The 24,401-nt window shown below is 43.7% G+C and overlaps 1 protein-coding gene across 1 annotated transcript in view; it reads left to right on the forward strand.

The window, feature by feature from the left end:
* Nucleotides 1-24,401, forward strand: part of azi2 (5-azacytidine induced 2) — a 76,194-nt gene that overhangs the window by 40,292 nt on the left and 11,501 nt on the right. The window contains exon 6 of the mRNA XM_068002750.1: nucleotides 3,650-3,711. Coding sequence (XP_067858851.1) covers nucleotides 3,650-3,711 — 62 coding nt within the window. The remainder of the gene's footprint in view (nucleotides 1-3,649; nucleotides 3,712-24,401) is intronic.

The raw sequence follows: 24,401 nt of genomic DNA on the forward strand, positions 1-24,401 counted from the left end.
GATAGCATAGTGGTTATGTTACTGGACTAGTAATTCAGAGGCCTGGACTGTTAATCTGGAGAAACGGCAGCTGGGGAATTTAAATTCAGTTAATAAAAAAAATAAAAATCTGGAATAAAAAGCTAGTATCAATAATGGTGACCATGAAACTACCGGATTGTCATAAACCTGCTGTCCTTACCCGGTCTGGCCTTTGTGACTCCAGCCCCATAACAACGTGGTTGATTCTTAACTGCCCTCTGAAATGGTCTAGCAAGCCACTCCGTTCTACAATCCTGCTACAAAAACCGGATGGACCACCTGGCATCGGACCACTAGCCACTGGACACCACAACGGCAAACTAAGCCCAGTCGACCCTGCAAAGTCTTCCTCACTAGTCTGTGGAACAACTCTCCGAATTTTGGCACCATTCCCCAGATGTTAGTCAAGCAGTAGCCTGACATAGCCATACTCACAGAATCATACCTTTTCAGTCTGCTAGGCTCCTCCATCACCATCTCGGCACAGTGGTACACAGTCAGGAGGGAGTAGCCTTGGGAGTCCTCAACATTGACTCCGGACCCCATGGAGTCTCGTGGCATCAGGTCAAACATGGGCAAGGAAACCTCCTGCTGATTACCACCTACCGCCCTCCCTCAGCTGACGAATCAGTCCTCCTCCATGTTGAGCACGACTTGGAGGAAGCATTGAGGGTAGCAAGGGCACAGAATGTTCTCTGGGTGGGGGACTTCAATGTCCATCACCAAGAGTGGCTTGGTAGCACTACTACCGACCGAGTTGGCTGAGTCCTGAAGGACATAGCTGCCAGACTGGGCCTGCGGCAGGTGGTGAGCGAACCAACACAAGGGAAAACCTACTTGACCTCATCCTCACCAATTCACCTGTTGCAGATGCATCTGTCCATGACAGTGTTGGTGGGAGTGATCACTGCAAAGTGCTTGTGGAGATGAAGTCCTGTCTTCACACTGAGGACACAGTCCATCGTGTTGTGTGGCACTACCTCCATGCTAAATGGGATAGATTCAGAACAGATCGAGCAGCTCAAAATTGGGCATGCATGAGGCACCGTGGGCCATCAGCAGTAGAATTGTATTCCAGCACAATCTGTAACCTCATAGCCTGGCGTATCCCTCACTCTACCATTACCACAAAGCAAGGGGATTAACCCTGGTCCGATGAGTGTAGAAGAGCATGCCAGGAGCAGCACCAGGCGTACCTAAAAATGAGGTGCCAACCTGGTGAAGCTACAACACAGAACTACATGCATGCTTTTGCCTGAGCTAAGTGATTCTACAACCAACGGATCAGATCAAAGGTCTGCAGTTCTGAATGGTGGTGGACGATTGAACAACTAACGGGAGGTAGAGGCTCCAAGAACATCCCCATCCTCAATAAGGCAGAGCCCAGCACGTGAGTGCAAAAGACAAGGCTGAAGCGTTTGCAACCACTTTCAGCCAGAAATGCTGAGTGGATGATCCATCTTGACCTCCTCCCGAGATTCCCCACCATAACAGAAGCCAGTCTTCAGTCAATTCGATTCGCTCCACTTGAAATCAAGAAACGACTGAGTGCACTGGATACAGCAAAGGCTGTGGGCCCTGACAAATCCAATCTGCCAGTTACCGCGCCATCAGTCTACTCTCAATCATCAGCAAAGTGATGGAAGGTGTCATCGAGAATGCTATCAAGCGGCACTTACTCACCAATAACCTGCTCACCGATGCTCAGTTTGGGTTCCGCCAGGACCACTCGGTGCCAGACCTCATTACAACATTGGTCCAAACATGGACAAAAGAGCTGAATTCCAGAGGTGAGGTGAGAGTGACTGCCCTTGACATCAAGGCAGCATTTGCCCATGTGTGGCATCAAGGAGCCCTAGTAAAATTCCAGTCAATGGGAATCGGGGGGGGGGGAAACTCTCCAGTGGCTGGAGTCATACCTAGCACAAAGGAAGATGGTAGTGGTTGTTGGAGGCCAATCATCTCAGACCCAGGACATTGCTGCAGGAATTCCTCAGGGCAGTGTCTGAGGCCCAACCATCTTCATCTGCTTCATCAATGACCTTTGCTCCATCATAAGGTCAGAAGTGGAGATGTTCGCTGATGATTGCAGAGTGTTCAGTTGCATTCACAGCCCCTCAGATAATGAAGCAGTCCGTGCCCACATGCAGCAAGACCTGGACTGGACAACATCCAGGCTTGGGCTGATAAGTGGCAAGTAACATTCACGCCTGACAAGTGCCAGGCAATGACTATCTCCAACAAGAGAGTGTCTAACCACCTCCCCTTGACATTCAATGGCATTACCATCGCCGAATCCCCCACCATCAACAACCTGCGGGTCGCCATTGACCAGAAACTTAACTGGACCAGCCACATAAATACTGTGGCTACAAGAGCAAGTCAGAGGCTGGGTATTCTGCGGCGAGTGACTCACCTCCTGACTCCCCAAAACCTTTCCACCATCTACAAGGCACAAGTCAGGAGTGTAATGGAATACTCTCCAATTGCCTGGCTGAGTGCAGCTCCAACAACACTCAAGAAGCTTGACACCATCATTGCAAAGCAGCCCGCTTGATTGGGAACACAGCACCACTTGCACGTTCCCATCCAAGTCCCACACCATCCTTACTTGAAAATATATCGCCGCTCAGTCAAAATCCTGGAACTCCCCACCTAATAAGGGCAATTAGGGATGGGCAATAAATGCTGGCCTTGCCAGTGACGCCCACATCCCATGAATGAATTTTTAAAAAACTCTATATACTGCCCATTTTATATAGGCACATTATGGGGCCATTACCTCATTTAACCAATGTTTAGAGCCTTAATTAGTCTAATGTACAGCAAAATGCACCACAGGTGCTTCAGGACTGCATTATGGTATTGTCAGATCCATATGTACAACACTCAAGTATGGAATCAATCATTCTAGCCATATAAATCAGGTGTTGCTAAAAGTAACTCCCATCCCATAAGATAAGAATCATACACACTGGAACAATTAGTTCCTTTGTGAGTGAGGAACATAATTGATGGACAATTTCAGAATACCAAAGTTAGAGGGGAGGGGCAGCCATTTGGTGAAGCAGCTCAGTAAGTATCAACACCTTATCAGGAGACCTAAAGGCTTGCTCTACCAAGATATTTTGGAGGGGGAGGTTCTTGCAGCTGACCGCTATTCAGTGTTAGTTTTTAACCTATTAAAATGGAGCATTCAGGAATTTGGTGAAAATGTGCTAACCAATACAGTAAAAGTAGTGCACAGAAGAATTTTTTGTTCTTTGTCAGATATCTTTAACAGAATAGTTTGATGTTATAAGAAGTTGATATTAAAACATTTTTTTTACTAATTATTTTGTCGATGAGCTGTAAAGATGAAAAGTAAAGAAACCTGGCACCAAATAAATAAAACAAAGTTTTATTGCAATTAAGAACTGAGGAGTTTGTAAGAAAGTCGTCCCTAATCATTGCTCAAGTAATAGTGTAATTGAAAGACTATTAAATGGTAGGATCATACAAGTCACATGACCTGTGTGAGCTTTTTTTTGCAAGGAGTAAAATTGTGCATTTGAATTTTCATTGTGAAATAGCATGAGCACATTTCATTTTGTTGTATCCTCCTTTTAAAATGTTCTTTTTATTGCAGGAATCAAGCCTGGATGAATGTATGTCCAAAAGAGAGATTCTGAAGGATGAAGAGGCAGAGAGGTATGCTGAAGCCATTATTTTGTGTATGTTGACAAAAGCAATGATGTGCTCTACATGAAGAATTTCTCTTTGCTGAACCAGGTTTTGGCCCTTTTAATAGTTTGAACCAAGGTTGACAAATCCTTACTATAGTACTCAATACTTCTTCCCTCTGTTGGCATTACTGGAAGCTCAAGTCAGCCTGACTTCTTTCCCCTCATAGAAAGGTGAAACTGGAGAGTACATTTGTTCCTGTCCACTCTTGTTGCCTCCTAATTGAGTGGCATTGGCAGAACCTGAAAGCAGGTCACACACTTACTTCTCTGTTGCCGAAGGAATGTGGGATTGAGGAGATTAGGCAAAAGGTAGAAAAAGTAGAGTGTAACATAAAACAGTGCCTACTAGCCAGCAGCGCACACCATTGTTGAGATCAAACTGTGACCACAAAAATTCAGATTTTATGTGGATGACCCTTTGCTGCTGCTCCTACGCTTGTAAGAAGTGCTTGCAAACTGCTGAGCACTTTTGAGAAAAACTTAAATAACTGATGAGGATTGGGTCTTTCAGACCTGTGAAAAAAAAAGTGATAATGCACTCTCCTTGGTGTGATATCCTGTCTGTTGCTGATTGCTATTGAGTCTGGTAAAGTTGGTGTTATTGTGACACCAAATAACATCTCACTCCATTTGCTTTCACTTCCCTGTGAGATTATGTCCTAATTCTGTGTTTTATAATCTCTTCTAGATCTGCTTAACCTTTTTAAAAAATAAAATGTGGTTTTGATGCATACAATATGCAATGCAGTGACATAGCAGTTTAGGTTTTTTCCCTTTTTTTGGATAAATTTTGTGCTCAAGGTGAGGGATGTTAGTGCTGGAGTAGAACACTTTGACGTTGCAAGCACCCAATTTTAGCATTGAGCACTCCTGAGTCAGGTCTAGCATGTAATACAAAGCCCTATAATGTGTTCCATCCTCAGAAAAGCACGCTCTACCGCACTGTTGTAGTATTTTTCCATTCCCCACTCTAGCCATCCTATGGCATCTCTGAGACTGCCAGTTGGTGTCTAGCTTTCAAAATGTTTCAGCTTGTCTTTCAATAATGCAGCACCTAATGACTCAGCTAAGTCTGGGATTTGTTGATGTTACAGTGTCAACTTTGAATTTAAGAGTGAAGTACCTTCAAGCAAAGCTAGAGTTTAGAAACATCCATTTTCTGTGAGTAGTAGCCTTCCACGTTATGGTGGAGTGTATTGATTTCTCTAATTTTCAAGATGTGGAGATGCCGGTGATGGACTGGGGTTAACAATTGTAAACAATTTTACAACACCAAGTTATAGTCCAACGATTTTATTTTTAATCCCACAAACTTTCGGGGGCTTTCCCCTTCCTCAGCAGAGGTTGTTGGTTCAAACCTTGTTTCAGGAGTTAAGCACCTTGGAAAAGGTGCAGAGGAGATTTACTAGAATGGTGCCAGGGATGAGGGACTTCAGTTACGTGGAGATACTAGAGAAACTGGGATTATTCTCCTTAGAGCAGAGAAGGTTAAGGGGAGATTTAATAGAGGTGTTCAAAATTATGAGGGGTTTTGATAAAGTAGATAGGGAGAAACTGTTTTTTCTGGCAGGAGGGTTAGTAACCAGAGAACATAGATTTACGGTAATTAGCAAAAGAATCATGATGAGGACAAACTTTTTTATGCAGCGAGTTATGATATGAAATGCACTGCCTGAAAGGGTGGTGGAAGTGGATTCAGTATTAACTTTCAGAAGCGAATTGGCTAAATACTTAAAGGAAAAGATTAAAGGGCTCTAGGGAAAGGAGTGGGACTAATTGGATAGCTCTTTCAAAGCCTAGATAATGCATGTTGGTTGGTTGTTTGTCATGGGGGGCTGGGGGAAGGTATTGTAACGAAACTTGATCCTATGCTCATCTGACATCTGCAAAGACACACTTTTCTGCAGGCACCTCTGATGATAATCATATGAGGGAGCTCTGGCCTGTTTTGTCTTTAAACTCGCTAACCGAGGAACACTGTAGTGCTCCCAATACTTCCTGGCTGAGATCACCCTTAATGCAGATGTAAGAAGAAAATACTTTTAACTATCTTCTAAAGAAATGTGCTTTAATTCTGTTGTACATAAACAAAATGTAGTGCATGTTTATGAAAATGACACATTTCTTAAAGTAAGTGTGAATTTCATACATTATGCTACATGCACAGTGCCAAGCGTCAATACACTGTTCAGTAAGTTAGGAAATAAAATAATAAATCTACCAATATTTTGAGGCCTTTGGTCAATTGGTTTATACTATTTACTTTGGCACTATTCTTTCAAACATGCTTAAGTGTTATTTGAAACAATCATAAATAGCTGAAAAGAATACATTGGATACTACATTTCTCCCTCACATATATGCTTGTGTATCTGTGTAATAAAAAAAAAACGTACATACGTGTGTATACAACAATAAAAATTGCTTTGTAAATGGGTAGGCAGTGTGAAAAACAATTGCATGAAAGGGTAAACATACACCCACATAGATCAGCATGGAACACTAGTGGACACAAAATCACATCTCTTATCTGATAACCTTTTTGATCATTTTTGTTACAAAACAGATTCCTGTAATTGAATGCTTTTAATAAGTACTAGTGATATTAGCCTCTGAAATTGAAGCACTGAGATTTAAAAGGCTTTTATGTTAATAAAAATTATGTCTAACAAAATTGATGCTGAAGAGTACACTGGTGAGCCAAAAGGTTATCTTGACGAATGGAAAATAATTGTGTGTATATAAAAAATGTTTTAAAAAGAAAATATACAAACTCAAATTATATAAATAGAATTATTTACTACCAGTATATTCAGATACAAATCAAATTCTCAGATGGAAAGTGTTTGATGAAATTCAAAATCACTTCTTTCAAGCAGCCTGTTTTCTCTTTGCTCCTGTTTTTCCTTTCAGGGGGAAAAGTCTCTGTGCATTATATTTATCCCAGAGACAAAGTTATAGTGGTTGCCTTTGGAATAAATGCATTGATTAATTTTATTGCTTTATTTTCTTCTGATGTTTCCTCTTTCTCAAAATGGTATTTAGGACAAGGGGCTATAGATAGAAATAAATTTGAGTGGCTGGGCAGTGGTAGAAATAACCAGGAAAAATGAAACTAATCCTGGCATTAAAGAGACTGGGATGGGGAATATTACACACGTATGGTTGTAGATGGAGGTGGCTGAAGATGATGTGAACTAAACTGGAGCTATTGCAAAGGTATTTAGGGAAGGAATCACCAAAACCAGCAGTTAGACAATAGTCTAAATCGAGAGCTGAGTAAGGAACTGATTTAATGAACTGAATGACTGTTACAATGGGCCCGATATTAGGAAGGCGGCGGGTTGGCAGCGGGGGGTCGACTGGGCGCGTGGGTAATGCGCCCAGTGAAATCGGGGTGCTCCGCACACGATTGCAGCTTGATTGAAGGTACTTACCTTTGCTTCCAGGTTTCGCGCTGGAAAGCTGCGCAGCGAGCAGATTGCGCATGCGCAGCATAGGCTGTCAGCTGGAGGAGCCCTATTTAAAGGGGCAGTCCTCCACTGACTGATGCTGTAGAAAGGAGCCAAAATTACAGCATGGAGCAGCCCAGGGGGAAGGGTACTCCCAGGTTTAATGATGCCTCACTCCAGGTCTTATTGGATGGGGTGAGGGGGAGGACAGAGATCTTCTCCTCCCTCCCTTCTCTTTCCCCCCCCCCCCCCCCGGGCGGGCGGGAGGAAATGGCCTGCCTCTGCCACCAAGAAGGCCTAGCTCGAGGTGGCAGAGGAGGTCACCAGCACCACCAACATATCACGCACCTGCATACAGTGCAGGAGGCGCTTCAATGACCTAAGTAGGTCAGCCGAAGTGAGTACACTCACTCATTCCCCTACACTCTGTCTGCCACATCACCGCCCCCACCCCACATCTCCTTCTGCACTGCCAACACTGCTGTATCACATCACTCCTCACACCCACTCAAAGCTCATCCTCATCTTACCTGCACTTACCTTGCCAGTACTCATCCCCTCACTACCACTCAACCCAATCCTCATACAACCTCATGGCTCTCTCATACTCACCCCCTCGTGCATCTCTTTCACGATCAGCCTCATCCAACCTGCCACTACCTATGCTGCAGCCATAGGGCATGAATCACATATGTGCAGTAGGAAGCGTAAGGTAAACGTGTTGAGCATGAAGGGGATGCACAAGGGTGTTTGAGGGTTTGTCATGGTTTTTACTTCTATTTAATTTCTGATCAACTCACCGGCGAGGCTGGTGATGCTGTTCGTCCTCCGAGGAGGTCGTGACTGCAGCTACGGTGGCCCCCATCTGGAAGATGTATATTTGAGGGGTTCCGCAAGGTGTCTGGACACCGGGGTAAGTGTGCAAGTTGGTGAATTTTATTGTTAGGAGGAGGGTGGTGGAGGCCAAACTTTGTCCAAAGTGACAGAGCGGCCTCCTGCAATGAGTGAGGGTCAACCCCACTCCCCCCGCCCCCCCACCTGTCAAATGGACCTTTGCAACTGCCACAGGCTGCAACACGTCCATTTCAACTGGGAGTGTTTCCCCCAGTACGGGAAACAGTCCCAGTTGACTTGAAAATCTCACCCCTCCTAAAATATCAGGTCTGTAAACGACCTGAAGTATCAAAATAATTACTTTAAGTGGCATCCCGCCGGCTTTAATTGCCGGCGGGAGTACCACATGCGGGGGCTGCGCGCACATGTCAGCGCGTCACTGGGGAACCTGGAAGTGGGTGGGTTGGAGCAGGGCTCCGGACCCGCCCCGGGAATCCCCGATTTTCGGAGCCCCCCGCCACGAACGCACCCGCTCGGGGGTGCGAAAATCGAGCCCAATGTATCATGATTTATTGTGTGCAATGGAAGAACTGTCACAGATACAGATGCCAAAAATTTGCTTGCCACCTAAAACTGAAAAATTGCAATAGCTCCATAGTCACATTAGGAGAGATGCGGCAGGAATGGAATGATGTGAAATACACCAATGTGTATTTTTTAGCCTTTCTAAAGGCTGTATGGGGGGAAAGAAGTGGCCTGCAAAAACCAATTGCTGGCAAAACAAACGTAAGAAACAGCCTGTGGGTAAGTGATGGCTGGCAAAGTGGAGATGCTGCTGCATGCAGAGGGTAGCCCTGTTTGACACTCCAGGACACCCTCCCCAGAGGACAAGTGATGGCCGTTAAGCTCAACATTGTGTGCACTACTCGCAGAACCTGGGAACTGATGCAGAAGAAGATGGCACACCCAAACAAAACTGACAAGGTAAGATTACCAACAACCTCACTTAACAGGTTAAAGGGCCAGATATGCACACCATAACGTGTTGCCTGTCAACCTGTTCCACATTTACTGCTCGCCCGTGCCCATCCCTCTCACAACCTTACAGCTCTTTCATTGCTTCTCATCCATATCAATACTCCAGCGGGGCAAACATTGAAGCTTCAACTTAATATTGAAAGTCTTGGTGCAGTCAAATCTTCAAGGATCTTCATTCCTAAAATAATTTTAACATAGCCTGGATGAAAGGTGCATTCTTACTTACTAATGCATAGGATCAGCTGCAGGTTGTGCACATGTCTTTCACTATTTAGGTATTCCTTCAGCTTACATGTCAGGACTACTTTTCTGCTTGCACGACGAGATGGCACATAATACAAGGGAACAGATCTGAACTGCAGGACTCAGAAATTATAAGCCCTAAATTTCTTTGGATATCCTGACACAAAGCAATATGGAAGGAGCAGGGAAAGGTGAAGCCATAGATCTCCCCAAGCTCAGAGTCAGAGTTGGTACCATCCAGCTATTAAGTCTGGTTCCACGTCTCACTCATTCCCACACAGGCATACACAAAACCACACAAACATCACAACTGTATTGCTTCATCACAAAGATTTCACCTCTAACTCTGCCCACTTCCGCCCCCACCTCAGTTCATTTGCTGAAACCTTCATCTATGCTTTTGTTACCTCCAGACTCAACTATTCCAATACTCTTTTGGATGGTCCAATATCCTCCACGCTACATAGACTTCACCTTATCCAAATCTCTGCTGTCGGCATCCTATCTTGCACCAAGTCCTACTCACCTATTGTCCTTGTCCTCGCTGACCTACAGTAGCTCCAAAAACACCTCAAATTTTAAAATTCTCCTCCTCTTATTTAAATCCCTTCATGGGGTTGCCCCTCCCTATCTCTGTAACCTCCTCTCCCACAAACTCTACAATCCTTTGACTCTGGCCTCTGCATTCTCGCTTCCCTTCGGCCCACCATTGGCAGCCATAGCTTCAGCTACCTCTGTTTCATGCTTTGGAATTCCCTTCCTCTGCCTCTCCACCTCCCTCTCCCACATCTTAGACCAAGCTTTTGGTCACCATTCCTAGTATCTCCTTTGGTTCAATGTCCATTTTTTGATTATGCCTCTGTTCTGTTGGGTGTCTTGGGAGGTTTAAGGGTACTATATAAATGCAGGTTATTTGTTGTTATAATGAGTTCTTTTTGAAGGTGTGTCTTGGAGCCATCATTCTAACATTTGTCCCTTTTCTAACGTCATAGATGAGCAGCCAGCCAGCACCGACAGAAGTCCAGAACAAGATAGCACCTCACAGCAGTTATGTCTCTCTTATCAGTGCTTACAAGCAACAACGCAGCTACACCTGAGGATGTGGTTAGTGAACTTGAGAAGGTAGCAAGAATAACTTGCACAGGTGTAGAGGACCAAATGGTGGTGGCAGAGGAAGGGCAGGAACCTGGCACTTGGATGGCCACACGGCCCCTTTACTGTGGGAAGTGCAGCAGTGTGGTGACATTAGGGAACCATATCATACTGCTGTTCCTGTTAAGTGGAAACAGATGAAAATGCTGACTGCATAAGTATCATAACCTGTTATATCCATGTGAGGGCAGCACATTGACTGATGTTACAGTTGATTGTTATTCTAGCCCAAAAGACGATGGAGACGGAAAAGTTGAGGGCGGAGATGGCTGTGGCTGCCACTGGCAGTATCATCTCTATGGCGCAAGTTGGTTACAGATGTACTTGTAGAAAATGTCATTGCTCTGCAACTGGATTCCTATTGTCCTGGAGCTTTGATCATTGCCATGTAGGTGTACTAGGGTCTGCAGATATGATTGATATAATGGTGGGTGTAGACAGTTCGGCGGTTCCTTCTGATTTCTTCTGCACGCCTTCTTCTTTCATCTTGTATGAGTTCAATCAAGAAATACTGTATTTAGATGTCTTAAAACTCACCCCCGTTATTCATTTTCACTTGCATCACAACACACAAATTTGCCAATTCTTATTGGTTAAGATGATGCATAGTAGTAGAGCATTATGTTCTAACTGGAACAGTCAATAGAATTCCTTAATATGAATTCAGTAAAAGGAGGTACAATTAGGCAGGGCTCCTGTTCTCCTGCCAGAGCTGCCGTGTTGAATATCGGCGTACTGGAAGGACTGTAGCTGTATATTTCTGATCCTACTTTGAGGTGATGCATGCTGGAATTATACATACAACCCATCACACCTTTCATTCTCTACAAATGTTTGAAAAAGGAAGGAAATTCAAGTTCAACTATAGCATATACAGGACACAAGCTCCCATTAATGGTTATGAATAATAATTATCCCAGCAGTTTGACTTAGGCGTATGAATGGATAGTGTATAATGCAGTTTGAATTCTGGCGATTGGGTTCATTTTAAGTTGACTATATTGAATATTAAAAATGGAACCAGTTAATTGCAGAATCTCAAACGCTATAGTGATTACATAACCATCTAGTAGGATGGTTCATGCATTTAAAAATACCACATTGTTAAACAGTAAATGCATTTTTTTTCCGTTGACACATATTACTATAGCAGTGGTGAGAAAAGATGCGCGGAGCATATGTGTTGATACAGAACAAGTGTGTATTGCATAATGGGAGAATGTATTCATTTTTTCAGTCACGAGTGCTTAGCTGTAAGCCATGTAACCATAATCTCTTGAAAAGATCGCAAACCATTGCTTAGATATGCCTAAGTATTTGTGCGCGGAGGAGATGTGTGATAATAAAAGGCACGGGTTGGTTTGTTCTAATGTACTATTAAGGTGGTTGTCTTCCGTTTTTGCTTTTGTTGTCTTGTGTTCTTCTTGTGCTCTGTCATGTTTGCTCAATGGTGAATTATGTAAACACTGATTTCTGTTAATGTAATTCTGAAAATGTATGTCTTACAGGAACCAAAAGCCTCTTATTGAAATTAGTAATATTTCACATTAGTCATTTTTCCTTGCAGTTATTTACATCTTAATTTTACTAAGTTTCTAAGTCAGCAATTACTAAATGTAGCATTTGATGGATCTTAAATTTATGATGTGCTGCAAGTAATGGAATATTAAAAATGAAATCTTTTTATTTGCTGATAAAGACTGAATTTGAAACCTTGAGTGTTTTAAAGAAAGTCAGTCCTCCTTGCACCATTGCCTTCCCATATAATTTATCTATTACATTTTATAACCTAAAGCTTTGCTTACTTTTGAAATGATTCCATACAGCCCAATCTGGGCACCACATAGATGAAGCCAATGGTATGAAGTGATTGCTTTATTGGTATTCACTGCATCGTGACCCCGTTAGAGAAAATGAATGATTAATGAATTAATGGCAAATTAGTTAGCTGAATTGAAAATATGCTTAGTAATAGAAAGCATAAGATAATGGTAAATGGAGGAAAATAAAGAACTTGTAGGCAAATATGGCTCTCAATTTGCACATAGTAAGGTTCCACAAACAGCAAATGAAATGAATGACCAAACAATCTGTTTTTGGCAATGGTTGAGGGAGGAATGTTGACCAGGATACTGGAAGTGCTCTTTGCTCCTCTTTGATAATCCCATAATTGTATGGGATTTTTTACATCCATTTTATCAGACAGGCTGGACCTTGGTTTAACGTATCACCCAAGGTGATGCTACCTCCAACAATGCAGCACTCCTTCAGCACTGTATTGAACTCTCAGCCTAGATTATGTGCTCAAGTTCTGGATTCAGGCTTGAACTCACATGCTTGAGTGCTACCACTGAGTCAAGATTACATCTCTTATAAAGGTGGGTGTTACAATTTTGGGTATGCCATAGATACCTTCTCAGGTTCAGTGGCATCAATTGCTTTTATGGGAGTTGACTCGCGCTGCCCTATATCTACTTGTATGATAGTGTAACTGAAGAACATGACAATATCATCCTCTTGTGATCTTTTCCTTGCCCATTAAGCTGAAGCTGCCCCTAGGTTCCCCCCTGCCCTAGCCCTGAACCTGCACCTCTCTCTAATTCCTCACTTATCTCCATTTGTGCCATCTTCGAGCTCATCCTGTCTGAGACCCACCTTCTGCTCCCTTGACCACATTCCTACTAAACTACTGACCTCCAATCTTCCTTCCTTGTCCCCATGGTAGCTAACATTGTAAATGGTTCCCTCTCCTCGGATGCTGTCTCCCTCCCTTTCAAAACCACTATCATGATCCTCCTCATGGAAAAAAAAACCACCGTGATCCCTCTGTCCTTGAAAACTACTGCTCCATCTCCAGCCTTCATTTCCTCTCCATAGTCCTTGGGACGTGTTGTTGCCTCCCAAATCCGTGCTGATCTTTCCCACAATTCCCTGTTTGAATCTTTCCAATCCAGGTTTTTGCCCCTGTCACAGCGTAGATGAGGCCCTAACCTGTCACACATGACCTCCACCGTGAATATGACTTTATTGCGTTATCCTTTTTCGTCTTCCTCACCCTCTGCAGTCTTTGACGCAGTTGAGCATACCATCCTCCTCCAACTTCTCTCCTCTGTTGTCCAGCTCAATGGGACTGCCCTCATCTGGTTCCATTCTTACCCATCTCATCCTCATTTACATGGTGCCCCATAGCGATATCATCTACATACAATGACTCAGAAATTGCACTGAGTGGCAAACAAACCTTACCTGCCACTTATTAGTGAAAAACTCACCCACAAACTATTCACTGGCTTCTGGGCACCAACTTGCTTCAGTGGTGAGCTGCAAAAAGTCCAGTGTTCTTTCCTGGGCTTCTGTGAGGTGTGAGAGCGGGGAAAGGATCTCTTGCCCACCCCCCGCCCCCCCCCCCAAGCAACCAACCAGTCGGCTTGAAGCATCCTTGACAAGCCACGTAGCCTAAGAACTAGGAAGTGTCAGATCAATTTAGTAAATTCACTATAAAATCAGTTAGAGAAAGTGAAATAAAGAGAGAGTCAGATTATAAGACAGAGATAAGAGACAGAAAGAATAAGTTTCTAAAAAAAAAATTTTACATTTAAAATTTTAAAAAAATATCTAGCTATTAATATCAGGAGGAATGAGACTCCATGTTTTTAAAAGTAAATTTTCAGTGCCAGAGAGGTTGTTTTGTAGTCATTAATACTTAGCAGAGTTATAGTCTTCAGCCCCCTACTACAAACTCCGTACCCATGGCGCTGATTCTATCCCCCTCCCCGGCCACGGTCTCAAGTTAAACCAGACTGTTTTCAACCTTCAGCATTCTATTCAACTCCTAGCTGAGCTTCCAACCCTATATCCCCTCCATCACAAGCACCGTCTACTTCCACCTCAGTAACATTGACCGCCTCTGCCGCTACCTCATGCTATCTGACTGCTTAAACCCTCGTTCATGCCTTTGTCACCCCCAGACTCAGCTATTTCAATGCTCTCCTGGCTGGCCTCTGTAAACTTTAGCTCATCCAAAACACTGCCTGTACCCAATCCTGTGCCAAGTCCCGCTCGCCCATCACCCCTATCCATGCCGAGTACACTGGGTCCCACTCCCCTAAGGCATCATATTTAAAGTTCTCATCCTTGTGTTTAGATCCCTTCATGGCCCGTCCCCTCTCTATCTCTAACAACAAAGGTGCCTGCCTTGGCTCAGTGGTAGTGCTCTCACCTCTGAGTCAGAAGATTGTGGGTTCAAACCCCACTCCAGAGACTTGAGCCTATAATCTAGGCTGACGCTATTATGCAGTACTGAGGGAGTGCTGCACTGTCGGAGGTGCCGTCTTGGATGAGATGTTAAATCAAGGCCCCTGTCTGCCCCCTCAGGTGGACGTAGAATATCCCTTGGCACAATTTGAAGAGGAGCAGGGGAGCTCTCCCGGTGCCAGTGTCCTAGCCAACATTTATCCCTCAACCAACACCTAAAACAGATGAACTGGTCATTTATAGGCAGGTCACCAGCGAAAATGATTTGAATATCGGTGGCAGCAGCCCTGAGGTAGGTCCTGGATGAGAGGGCTACGCGATCAGGAGGGAGGGGGCGATTGTGGGGGGAGGAAGTACCAGGAGAGGGAGGAAGGTGGTAATCAGGGTGGGGTGCGGGGGGTGAGCGGTGGCCAGCAGTGGCCTGTGGTGTTAGTGGACCCGGGAGGAGCACTCCTGCAACTCCTTTCTCCACAGGTAAATATTTTTTAAAAACGTAACTTTTTAGTGGCAGCCTGCGGTAATCCCTTTAAAGACCGCTGATTAGACTTGGTTTTCCTGAATGCAGCTGGTCCTGCGCAGGCTACATTCAGGATAAACCAATTTGGTAAAGGGGGCATCATATAGGTGTTGCTTCCTTTGCATATGCAAATAAGGGACCTGTTTCAGGCGCAGGCTCTGGATGCCTCTTTTGATGCCTATACCAATGTGGCGGGCGACGCACTTCTGGCTCAGAATGCACGTGCACACACAGACCACCGTATTGGACATCTTTGCGCCCATTTCACGCCTGTAAAATGGGCACAGCATTATCGCATTTCTAGGCTCACATGTTGCTCTTCCAGGGATGCCTAGGCCAGAACTACAGCTCAGATTTTGGGCATACAGTCTGAGGAAAGCTGTCTGGTGATCCAACTCATTCTAGACTTGTGGATGTGGGACTTAGCGAAGCTTAGGATCAGACCAGTCAGAAGGACGTCTGTTTTGCTCTCCTTGCTCGTTGTATGACTAGAATAAAGCGGTCCTACTTCAGACAGACTGCTGGGAATTGTCAGTTTGGTAACATCCTGATCGCATGGCCCCCTCATCCAGGACCTACCTGAAGGCTGCTGCCACTGATATTCAAATCATCTTCGCTGGTGACCTGCCTATAAATGACCAGCTCATCTGTTTTAGGTGTTGGTTGAGGGATAAATGTTGGCTAGGACACTGGCACCGGGAGAACTCTTCTGCTCCTCTTCAAATTGTCCTGGTTTATGTAGGAACTTGATGCCAGACATATCAGACCCTACCAGACACAATCAAGTGCCTCCCCTTAAAGGGTGACAACGCTAATATTTTGCAGCGTGCAGGTTCACCCTTATCTAGTCTGGCACCTGGATAGGACAGTTCTCATACTCAATCCATCTTTTTCTGAGTTTCACTTGCCTCACAAATAAAACTTTAGCATCTTATTTTATAAGTTATTCCATTGCGAGAAAGTGCACAAGTATGATTGTATACAAGACATTATACTTTTATGTAAATAAATGAGGCAGTTACTTTTTGCATTGGACCAAGACTGCAAGGAAAACCCATTTCTCTTCCTGTTCTGGGAAGGCTTGTAAATGCTTTACAGTTTTAGTACTCTTGCTGTTTGGGGCCCCTGGGACCTCCTCCATGCCCAAGTTTTGCGAGGCTATGTTGGCAGCATGGAGCCTCACTACCAGTTAGCATGGGCGGTGAAAGGGGGTGCACAGGCTCACAAGCGCAATTTGTTGTACTCCACATCTTGCAGTAAAGAAATAGGGGAAGCACAAGGAAGTTGTGCTGTGGTCCAGCTCCGAAGCCTTGTTTAAATTGCTAAATTGATAACCATTGGTTCCATGGCAAATTTCATGTTTCCACTGGCCCATATAAAATGGACTGTCGACTGACCTGCAGAAGTAGGCTTCTTACAGCTGTCTATCACAAGAAAAGTTGCTGGAAATTTGTTCTGATTTTTGAGTAAGCATTTCCTCACTGCATTAATTCCTGTTGTGGTAAATGGCTAAATGTTCATATTGCGAGACTTTGATTTAGCAATAGTTTTCCTCCAATACTCTGGCTTGTAGCTGCAATTTAACACTCTGCAAACAAAAATGCAGAGAATGGGATTTTTTTAGGGAGTTCCTATAATGCTTCACAATTTAAATGAGGAGCATGTGTTTCTGAGAAGGTGCAAATGAAGATATGATGACACAAGGCATTTTGTTTTTCTTTTTATTCATCCTTGGGATGGGGGTGGCGCTGGCAAGGCTGGCACTTATTCTGAATCCCTAGTTGCCCTTGATAAGGTGGTGGTGGCCTTCTTGAACCACGTGTGTGGTAAAGGTACTCCCACAATGCTGTTAGGTAGCGAGTTCCAGGATTTTGACTCAGCAACGATGAAGGAACTACGATACATGTCCAAGTAAGGATGGTGTATGACTGAGAAGAACTTGGAGGTGATACAGCTCCCATGCACCTGCTGTCTTTATCCTTCTAGGTGGTGGAGGTCACGGGTTTGGGAGCAGCTGCCGAAGAAGCCGTGGCAATTTGCTGCATTGCATCCTGTAGATAGTACACTGCAGCCACAGTACACCAGTGGCGGAGAGGGTGGCTGTTTAGGCTTGTGAGTGAAGTGCCAATCAAAAGGATTTGTCCTGGATGGTGTCAAGCTTCATGAGTGTTGCAGCTGCAGCCATCCAAACAAGTGGAGAGTATTCCATCACGCTCCTGACTTGTGATGTAGCTGGTGGAGAGGCTTTGGGGAGTCATGGCATTTATGTGCCTGGTCCCATTGAGTTTCTGATCAGTGGTGATCCCCAGAATGTTGATGGTGGGGTCTCAGCGATGGTAATGCCATTGAATTTCAAGGTGGTTGGTTCGGCTCTCTTGTAGATGGCCATCGCCCGGCACTTGACTGGCGCAAATGTTACTTACCACTTATCAGCCCAAGCCTGGATGATGTTCAAGTCTTGTTGCATGCAGGCGTGGATTGCTTCATTATCTGAGGAATTGTGAATGGAGCTGTACACTGCAATCACAGTGAACAGGCCCATTTCTGAACTTATAATGGAGGGCAGGTCTTTGATGAAGCAGCTGAAGATAGTTGGGCCTAGGATGCTACCCTGAGGAACTACTGCAGCGACATCCTTGGGCTGAGATGATTGGCTTTCAACAACCACAACCCTTTTTGTGCCAGGAATGACCCCAGCCACTGACTTCAGTTTTACTAGGACTCCTTGGTGCCACACTCGGTCGAATTCTGCCTTGATGTCAAGGGCGGTTACTCTCACACCAATTCCACCCTTGTATCCATGTTTGGAGCAAGGCTGTAATGACGTCTGGAGCCGCGAAGTCCTGGTGGAAGCCAAACTGAGCATTGGTGAGTAAGTGCTGCTTGATAGCACTGTTGATGACTCATTCCATTACTTTGCTGATGATTGGGAGTCAGCTGATGGGGCGTTAGTTGGCCAGGTTGGAATTGTCCTGCTTTTTGTGGAATGGATATGCCCAGGCAATTTTCAACATTGTAGCTGCACTAGAACAGCTTAGTTAGGGGTGTGGCTAGTTCTGTAGCACAGGTCTTCAGCATTACAGCCGGGATGTTGTCTGGGCTTGTAGCCCTTTCTTGTCCAGTGCACTCAACAGTTTCCTGGTGTCACGTGGTGTGAATGGAATTGACTGAAGACTGGCATCTGTGATGGTGGAGACCTCAGGCAGTGGCCAAGAAGAATCATCCAAGGCACTTCTGGCTGAAGATGGTTGCAAAGGCTTCAGCCTTTTCTTTTGCTGGACTTTGTCATCATCTTGCATGCAGTATTGGATGAGCAGAAGTTTCCTCTAACTAAATATTGGGAAGGCCGAAGCCATTGTCCCTGCCACAAACTCTGTTCCCTAGCCACCGACTCCATCCCCCACCTTAGCCATTGTCTGAGGCTGAACCAGACTGTTCACAATCTCTGTTTTCTATTTGACCCTAACCTAAGTTTCCAACCCGATAACCTTTCCATCATCAAGACAGTTTACTTTTACCTCCATAACATCACCTGTCTCCACCCCTGTCTCAGCCCATCTACTACTGAAACCCTCATCCATGCCTTTGTTACCTCCAGACTTGACTCTTCCAATGCTTTCCTTGCCGATTTCCCATTTTCCACCCTCCATAAACTTGAGCTTATCCAAAACTCTGCTGCCTGTGTCCTAACTCACACCAAGTCCCGTTCACCCATCACCCCTGTGCTCACTGACCTACATTGGCTCCCGGTCTGGCAATTCTCATCCTTGTGTTCAAATCCCTCCATGGCCTCACCCCTCCCTATTTCTGTAACCTCCAACATCTCTGTGCTCCTCCAATTCTGGCCTCTTGCGCATTCCTGATTTCCACTGCCCCACCATGCTTTCAGCTGCTTAGGCCCTATGTTCTGGAATTACACACACACACACACACACACACACACACACACACACACACTCTTGCTTTCTGCTCCTCCTCCTTTGGGACACTCCTTAAAAACTTACCTCTTTGACCAAGCTTTTGGTCACCTGTCCTAATATCTCTATGTGGCTTGGTGACAAATTTTTGTTTGATAACACTCCTGTGAAGCATCTTGGGATGTTTTACTATGTTAAAGGTGCTATATAATTGCAAGTTGTTGTTGAGGATAGGAATGTTCGTGGAGCCTCCTGCTCTCTTTACTTAATTGTCCACCACCAATCACGACTGGATATGGCAGGGTTTCAGAGCTTTGACTTGATCCATTGGTTGTGGGGGTGCTTAGCTTTGTCTATAGCATGCTGCTTTTGCTGTTTAGCAGGCATCTAGTCCTGTGTTGTAGCTTTACCAGATTGGCACCTCTTTTCCAGGTATGCCTGATGCTGCTCTTGGCATGCTCTTCCACACGCTTCATTGAAACAGAATTGGTCATCTGGCTTGATGGTAATGGAGGATTGAGGGATCTGCCTGGCCATGAGGTTACATTTTATGGTGGTATTCAATTCTGCTGCTGCTGATGGCCCACAGCATCTCATGGATGACCGGTTTTGAGCTGCTAGATCTGTTCTTAATCTATCCTACTTAGCACAGTGGTAGTTCCACATGACACAACAGATGTCTGCCCCCGACCTTATCCCAGGACTCACATTTACAAACTCGAACACTTAGGCACACCAGTGAAGATGTGGAAAGAGTTGCCTTGTGAAATAATAATGAGGCCAGTCCACTCTGCAAATTTTTGGATTTCCCATCATCCCACTAAGTTCATGGCTGACAGTTCTGTTACACACCTCCTAACATCCCCCACCCCCAACCGGTGATCTCTTCAGCCTATTGGTATTTTAATCAGCTTTGAAACCTAGCTGTTCTACCAGTGCTCAAATGCAGCTAAGTCTCACAGTAGTCCTAACCAGATAGATGGGATGTGATTGTACTGCTAACTAGCAGGTTAGTTCACAGAACTGTGCTAAGGGAAATCTGTTCCCAGTAGCTCAACCCTATAAAGTAGCTATCCTACATATGTGTTCTGCTAAGTGAATTCTACTATATTTGTTATACTATCCGAAAAATCATTGTTTTAAAATTGATAGTCAAATGATTGGATTCTGGAGCCTTTTACAGTTGTAGACTTCCTGATTTTTTTTAAGCAATGGGATAACCTCTTACTATAGTAATAAGCCTAATCACTAACTGCATAACGTATAAAATGAATCATTCCCTGACCTGCCATTAAAAGATTTCATTCCCAAAAAGTTGGTAAATATGCAAATATGTTATGAAACAACATTTTGGCGTGGCACTGACTAATTCACTGCTGGTAGAAGCAGGTAGAGCGGCTGAATAATTCAAGGGTGATACTTTTGTTGAGGCTTTGCTTCTGAGCTCTTCAGACTGTGGTGGTAATTGTAGATGGACCGAGATTTAGGCTAGGATACAATATATTTTTGTTAATCAATGACACTGCGAGCTTGAAGGCATTGCTTACCCAAATGTTATTTTGGAACTGAGTTAATATTAGTGAACACTCTAAACTCAGAATGCTTCAATGATTGTGTTAGCTGAATTATGCATGTTAATCAAAAAGTTAGTTTGCAGGTGCTGCAGGTGATCAAGAAGGCCAACGGAATGTTGGCTTTTATTGCTAGGGGGATAGAATATAAAAACAGGGAGGTATTGCTGCAGTTATATAAGGTATTGGTGAGACCGTACCTGGAATACTGCATACAGTTTTGGTCTCCATACTTAAGAAAAGACATACTTGCTCTCGAGGCAGTACAAAGAAGGTTCACTCGGTTAATCCCGGGGATGAGGGGGCGGACATATGAGGAGAGGTTGAGTAGATTGGGACTCTACTCATTGGAGTTCAGAAGAATGAGAGGCGATCTTATTGAAACATATAAGATTGTGAAGGGGCTTGATCGGGTGGATGCGGTAAGGATGTTCCCAAGGATGGGTGAAACTAGAACTAGGGGGCATGATCTTAGAATAAGGGGCTGCTCTTTCAAAACTGAGATGAGGAGAAACTTCTTCACTCAGAGGGTAGTAGGTCTGTGGAATTTGCTGCCCCAGGAAGCTGTGGAAGCTACATCATTAAATAAATTTAAATCAGAAATAGACAGTTTCCTAGAAGTAAAGGGAATTGGGGGTTACGGGGAGCGGGCAGGAAATTGGACATGAATTTAGATTTGAGGTTAGGATCAGATCAGCCATGATCTTATTGAATGGTGGAGCAGGCTCGAGGGGCCGATTGGCCTACTCCTCCTATTTCTTATGTTCTTATGTTTGCATTGTGGGGTCAGAAGCTCCTCAAACCCAGTAAGCTGAGCCTTCCAGTTTATGTTCGCAAGTGAGAGAGAAGTCCGAGCTGGCGGCTCAATAACCTCAATTTTGATCAAAAATGCCCAGAACTAATGAGAGAAATATTAAGAAAAGACAGGTTAATTTATCAGGTGTAAACCCTCAGCTCTGGCGAAGCGTCTTTCATCTTTTGTTTTCACAGGTGCTACTGGATGTGTTGTGCAATTGCAGCATTTTCCATTTTTGTTAGATTTTCCAGCATTGCAGTTTGTTTTTTCGTTTTATTTGGTACCAAATAACTAGGAGAGAATAAAGTAAGAAATAGATGGACAGGCAAGTCAAATTAAAACACTGCTTGAACTGGATCCATTTTTGGATTGGGAGAATGATGTTCATCTGCCATTCTCTAGCTTGGTTCAGTGGTAGCACTCTCACCTGAGTCAGAACCTTATGCATTCAAGCCTCACTTCAGTCTACAAGATCCCACGGCACTTTTAAAAAAAAAAATAGGGAGCTTTTCCAGTGTCAACCTTTTATCCCATCAACCAGTGCCACCAAAACCGATTAGCTGGCCATTTAACTCATTGTTTTTTGTGGGATCTTGCTGTGTGCAAATTGGCTGATTCGTGCAAATTGGCTGATGTGTTTGCCTACATTACAACAGTGACTACACTTCAAAAGTAATTAATTGGATATGAAGCACTTTGGAATGTTCTAAGGATGTGAAAGGCACTATATAAATGCAGGTTTGATCTTTTTCAAATTCGGAATGGTGTGCTTGAATCCATTTTTATTCAGAGCTGCACAGACAACAAACATTCAGGGTTGGCTCCCCGCATTTACATTGTTCGAACTGACTCGCTTATCCTGACAGCAGAATTATAGATCCACGTATTCGTGGGGCTTTAGTGCCGTTGGGAGAAGGGAATCAAGCGTGTTTACACTGGAGTGCAGCCAATGGAGAGAGACAGACCGGGTCTCTGATGTAGTGCAAAAGTGATCCATGATGAACATTGTTGAGAATGGGAAAGGCAACCCTGGAGATGGGAGATGGGTAAAACCAAAGTCATTACTTAATTAATTATAATCTCTGTCTTTGTAATTTGAATTTTAAATGAGTAATGGATAATTGAGAGGGAATACAAGGCAAGAATCTCAGCATGGATTCAGATGTCCAAAGGCACACGAACAAAGTTCAGAAATGCTTTATAATTATCACGTGAACTCCAAGATGAAGTTACAGACTTTTTAAAAAAAACACTTTATACACAGGGTAGATTTCCCATTATTTTAAATGGATGGAAACAGGCGATTGTGATTAAATCTCTAACTTTATTTTTATCATTAACTGAGAACTAATTTTGTCTTTGCCAGTACTGAATTCTGTGATCTGCTGTCGCTTATTTTCAAAATGAGAGGATTTATGGAGACAAAGACAAAATTACAGTTTCATCTCTTTCCTCACCCCGCCTAATGCTTCAACCATCAGAAACTTAAACAGGATCTGGTGATATGGAAGGGGGCAAAACTGCAAATTAACCATTTTCAGGTTCACTTGTCCAGTAAATTTGTGTTAAGAATTTGTTTATTATCTAACCGGTAATTATAGGTTTCTCCTCTGGGAGGAGCTCACGCATAGATAAACAACCTCATTTTAACACATTTTCCCCTTTCCTTCTGTAGTGAAATATTGTTGCAAAAAGTAACTATGTAATAGAATATTGAATCATGTTTAGGTGACATTTTTACTCCTTTGAAAATTTTTGTTATTTTGTCTCTCACTGCTTTGGATTGTGTAAAGATACAGTGTTACCTATTGTTTGAGGTGTAGATCCCTCCTTTTAATCAAGCCAAAAATGTACTTTAATCCCCAGATATGCAAATAGAATTGCAAGTGCATTGACTGCGTAATTGGATTTGAACTATAAAGTCAGAATTGCATTTTCAACAAAGCATTGCTTAACATTAAAGTATATGTTCTCTAAACCCTGGAACTCCCACCTTTGCATCTTTGCTTTGTCATCCTCCTCCCTGCCTTCAAAAGCCTGCATAAGTACCTCCTCTTCAACTGTGCTTTTGCCCCCTGTTAATTCTCTTTCCCCATCTCCAAGAAACTGAAATGTTTCAATTAAACTCTCTTCTCAGATTTATATTGTTTTCAGTGGCTATAAATTCACCTTTTCTCACCTACAACTAGTACTAATTTGTACATTTCAACAAGTTTTATTGCATTTCTAAAAGCATTTCATTAGGATACCAATGGGTTTGTACCTGTAATTCCATAAACCAGGAGTTACTGATCTTAGCTGTGGTATTGTGGCAAGGTGCCAAGCAAAGACAATGAGTAGGTGTGAAAAATTAGAAAGGTTGCTACCACCAGCAAAAGTGTGGAGATGCCGGTGATGGACTGGGGTTGACCATTGTAAACAATTTTACAACACCAAGTTATAGTCCAGCAATTTTATTTTAAATTCACAAGCTTTCGGAGGCTACCTCCTTCCTCAGGTGAACGATGTGGATGATTTCCACATCGTTCACCTGAGGAAGGAGGTAGCCTCCGAAAGCTTGTGAATTTAAAATAAAATTGCTGGACTATAACTTGGTGTTGTAAAATTGTTTACAACCAGCAAAGGTGCAATGGGCCGAATGGCATCTTCTGTGCTATAATTCCTATGATTCTTGCATATCTCATTACCAGCAATAGAGACTGGAAGCACATTAGCGGCTTCCTTCTGTGGCTGGTGAATACTTTGGGCAGTTTAAGCAAGGAAGAGTTTTATTTGTTTTGACTGTCCAACTTTGTGCTCACTGTTTTAAAGTGTTATATTAAGAGGGCTTTTTTTTGCCAGTCTGTGTCAGAAAATATTTCTATTCCCCCATCTCCCATCA

This window comes from Heptranchias perlo, chromosome 2 (genome assembly GCF_035084215.1).
Source record: "Heptranchias perlo isolate sHepPer1 chromosome 2, sHepPer1.hap1, whole genome shotgun sequence".
Lineage (NCBI taxonomy): Eukaryota > Metazoa > Chordata > Chondrichthyes > Hexanchiformes > Hexanchidae > Heptranchias > Heptranchias perlo.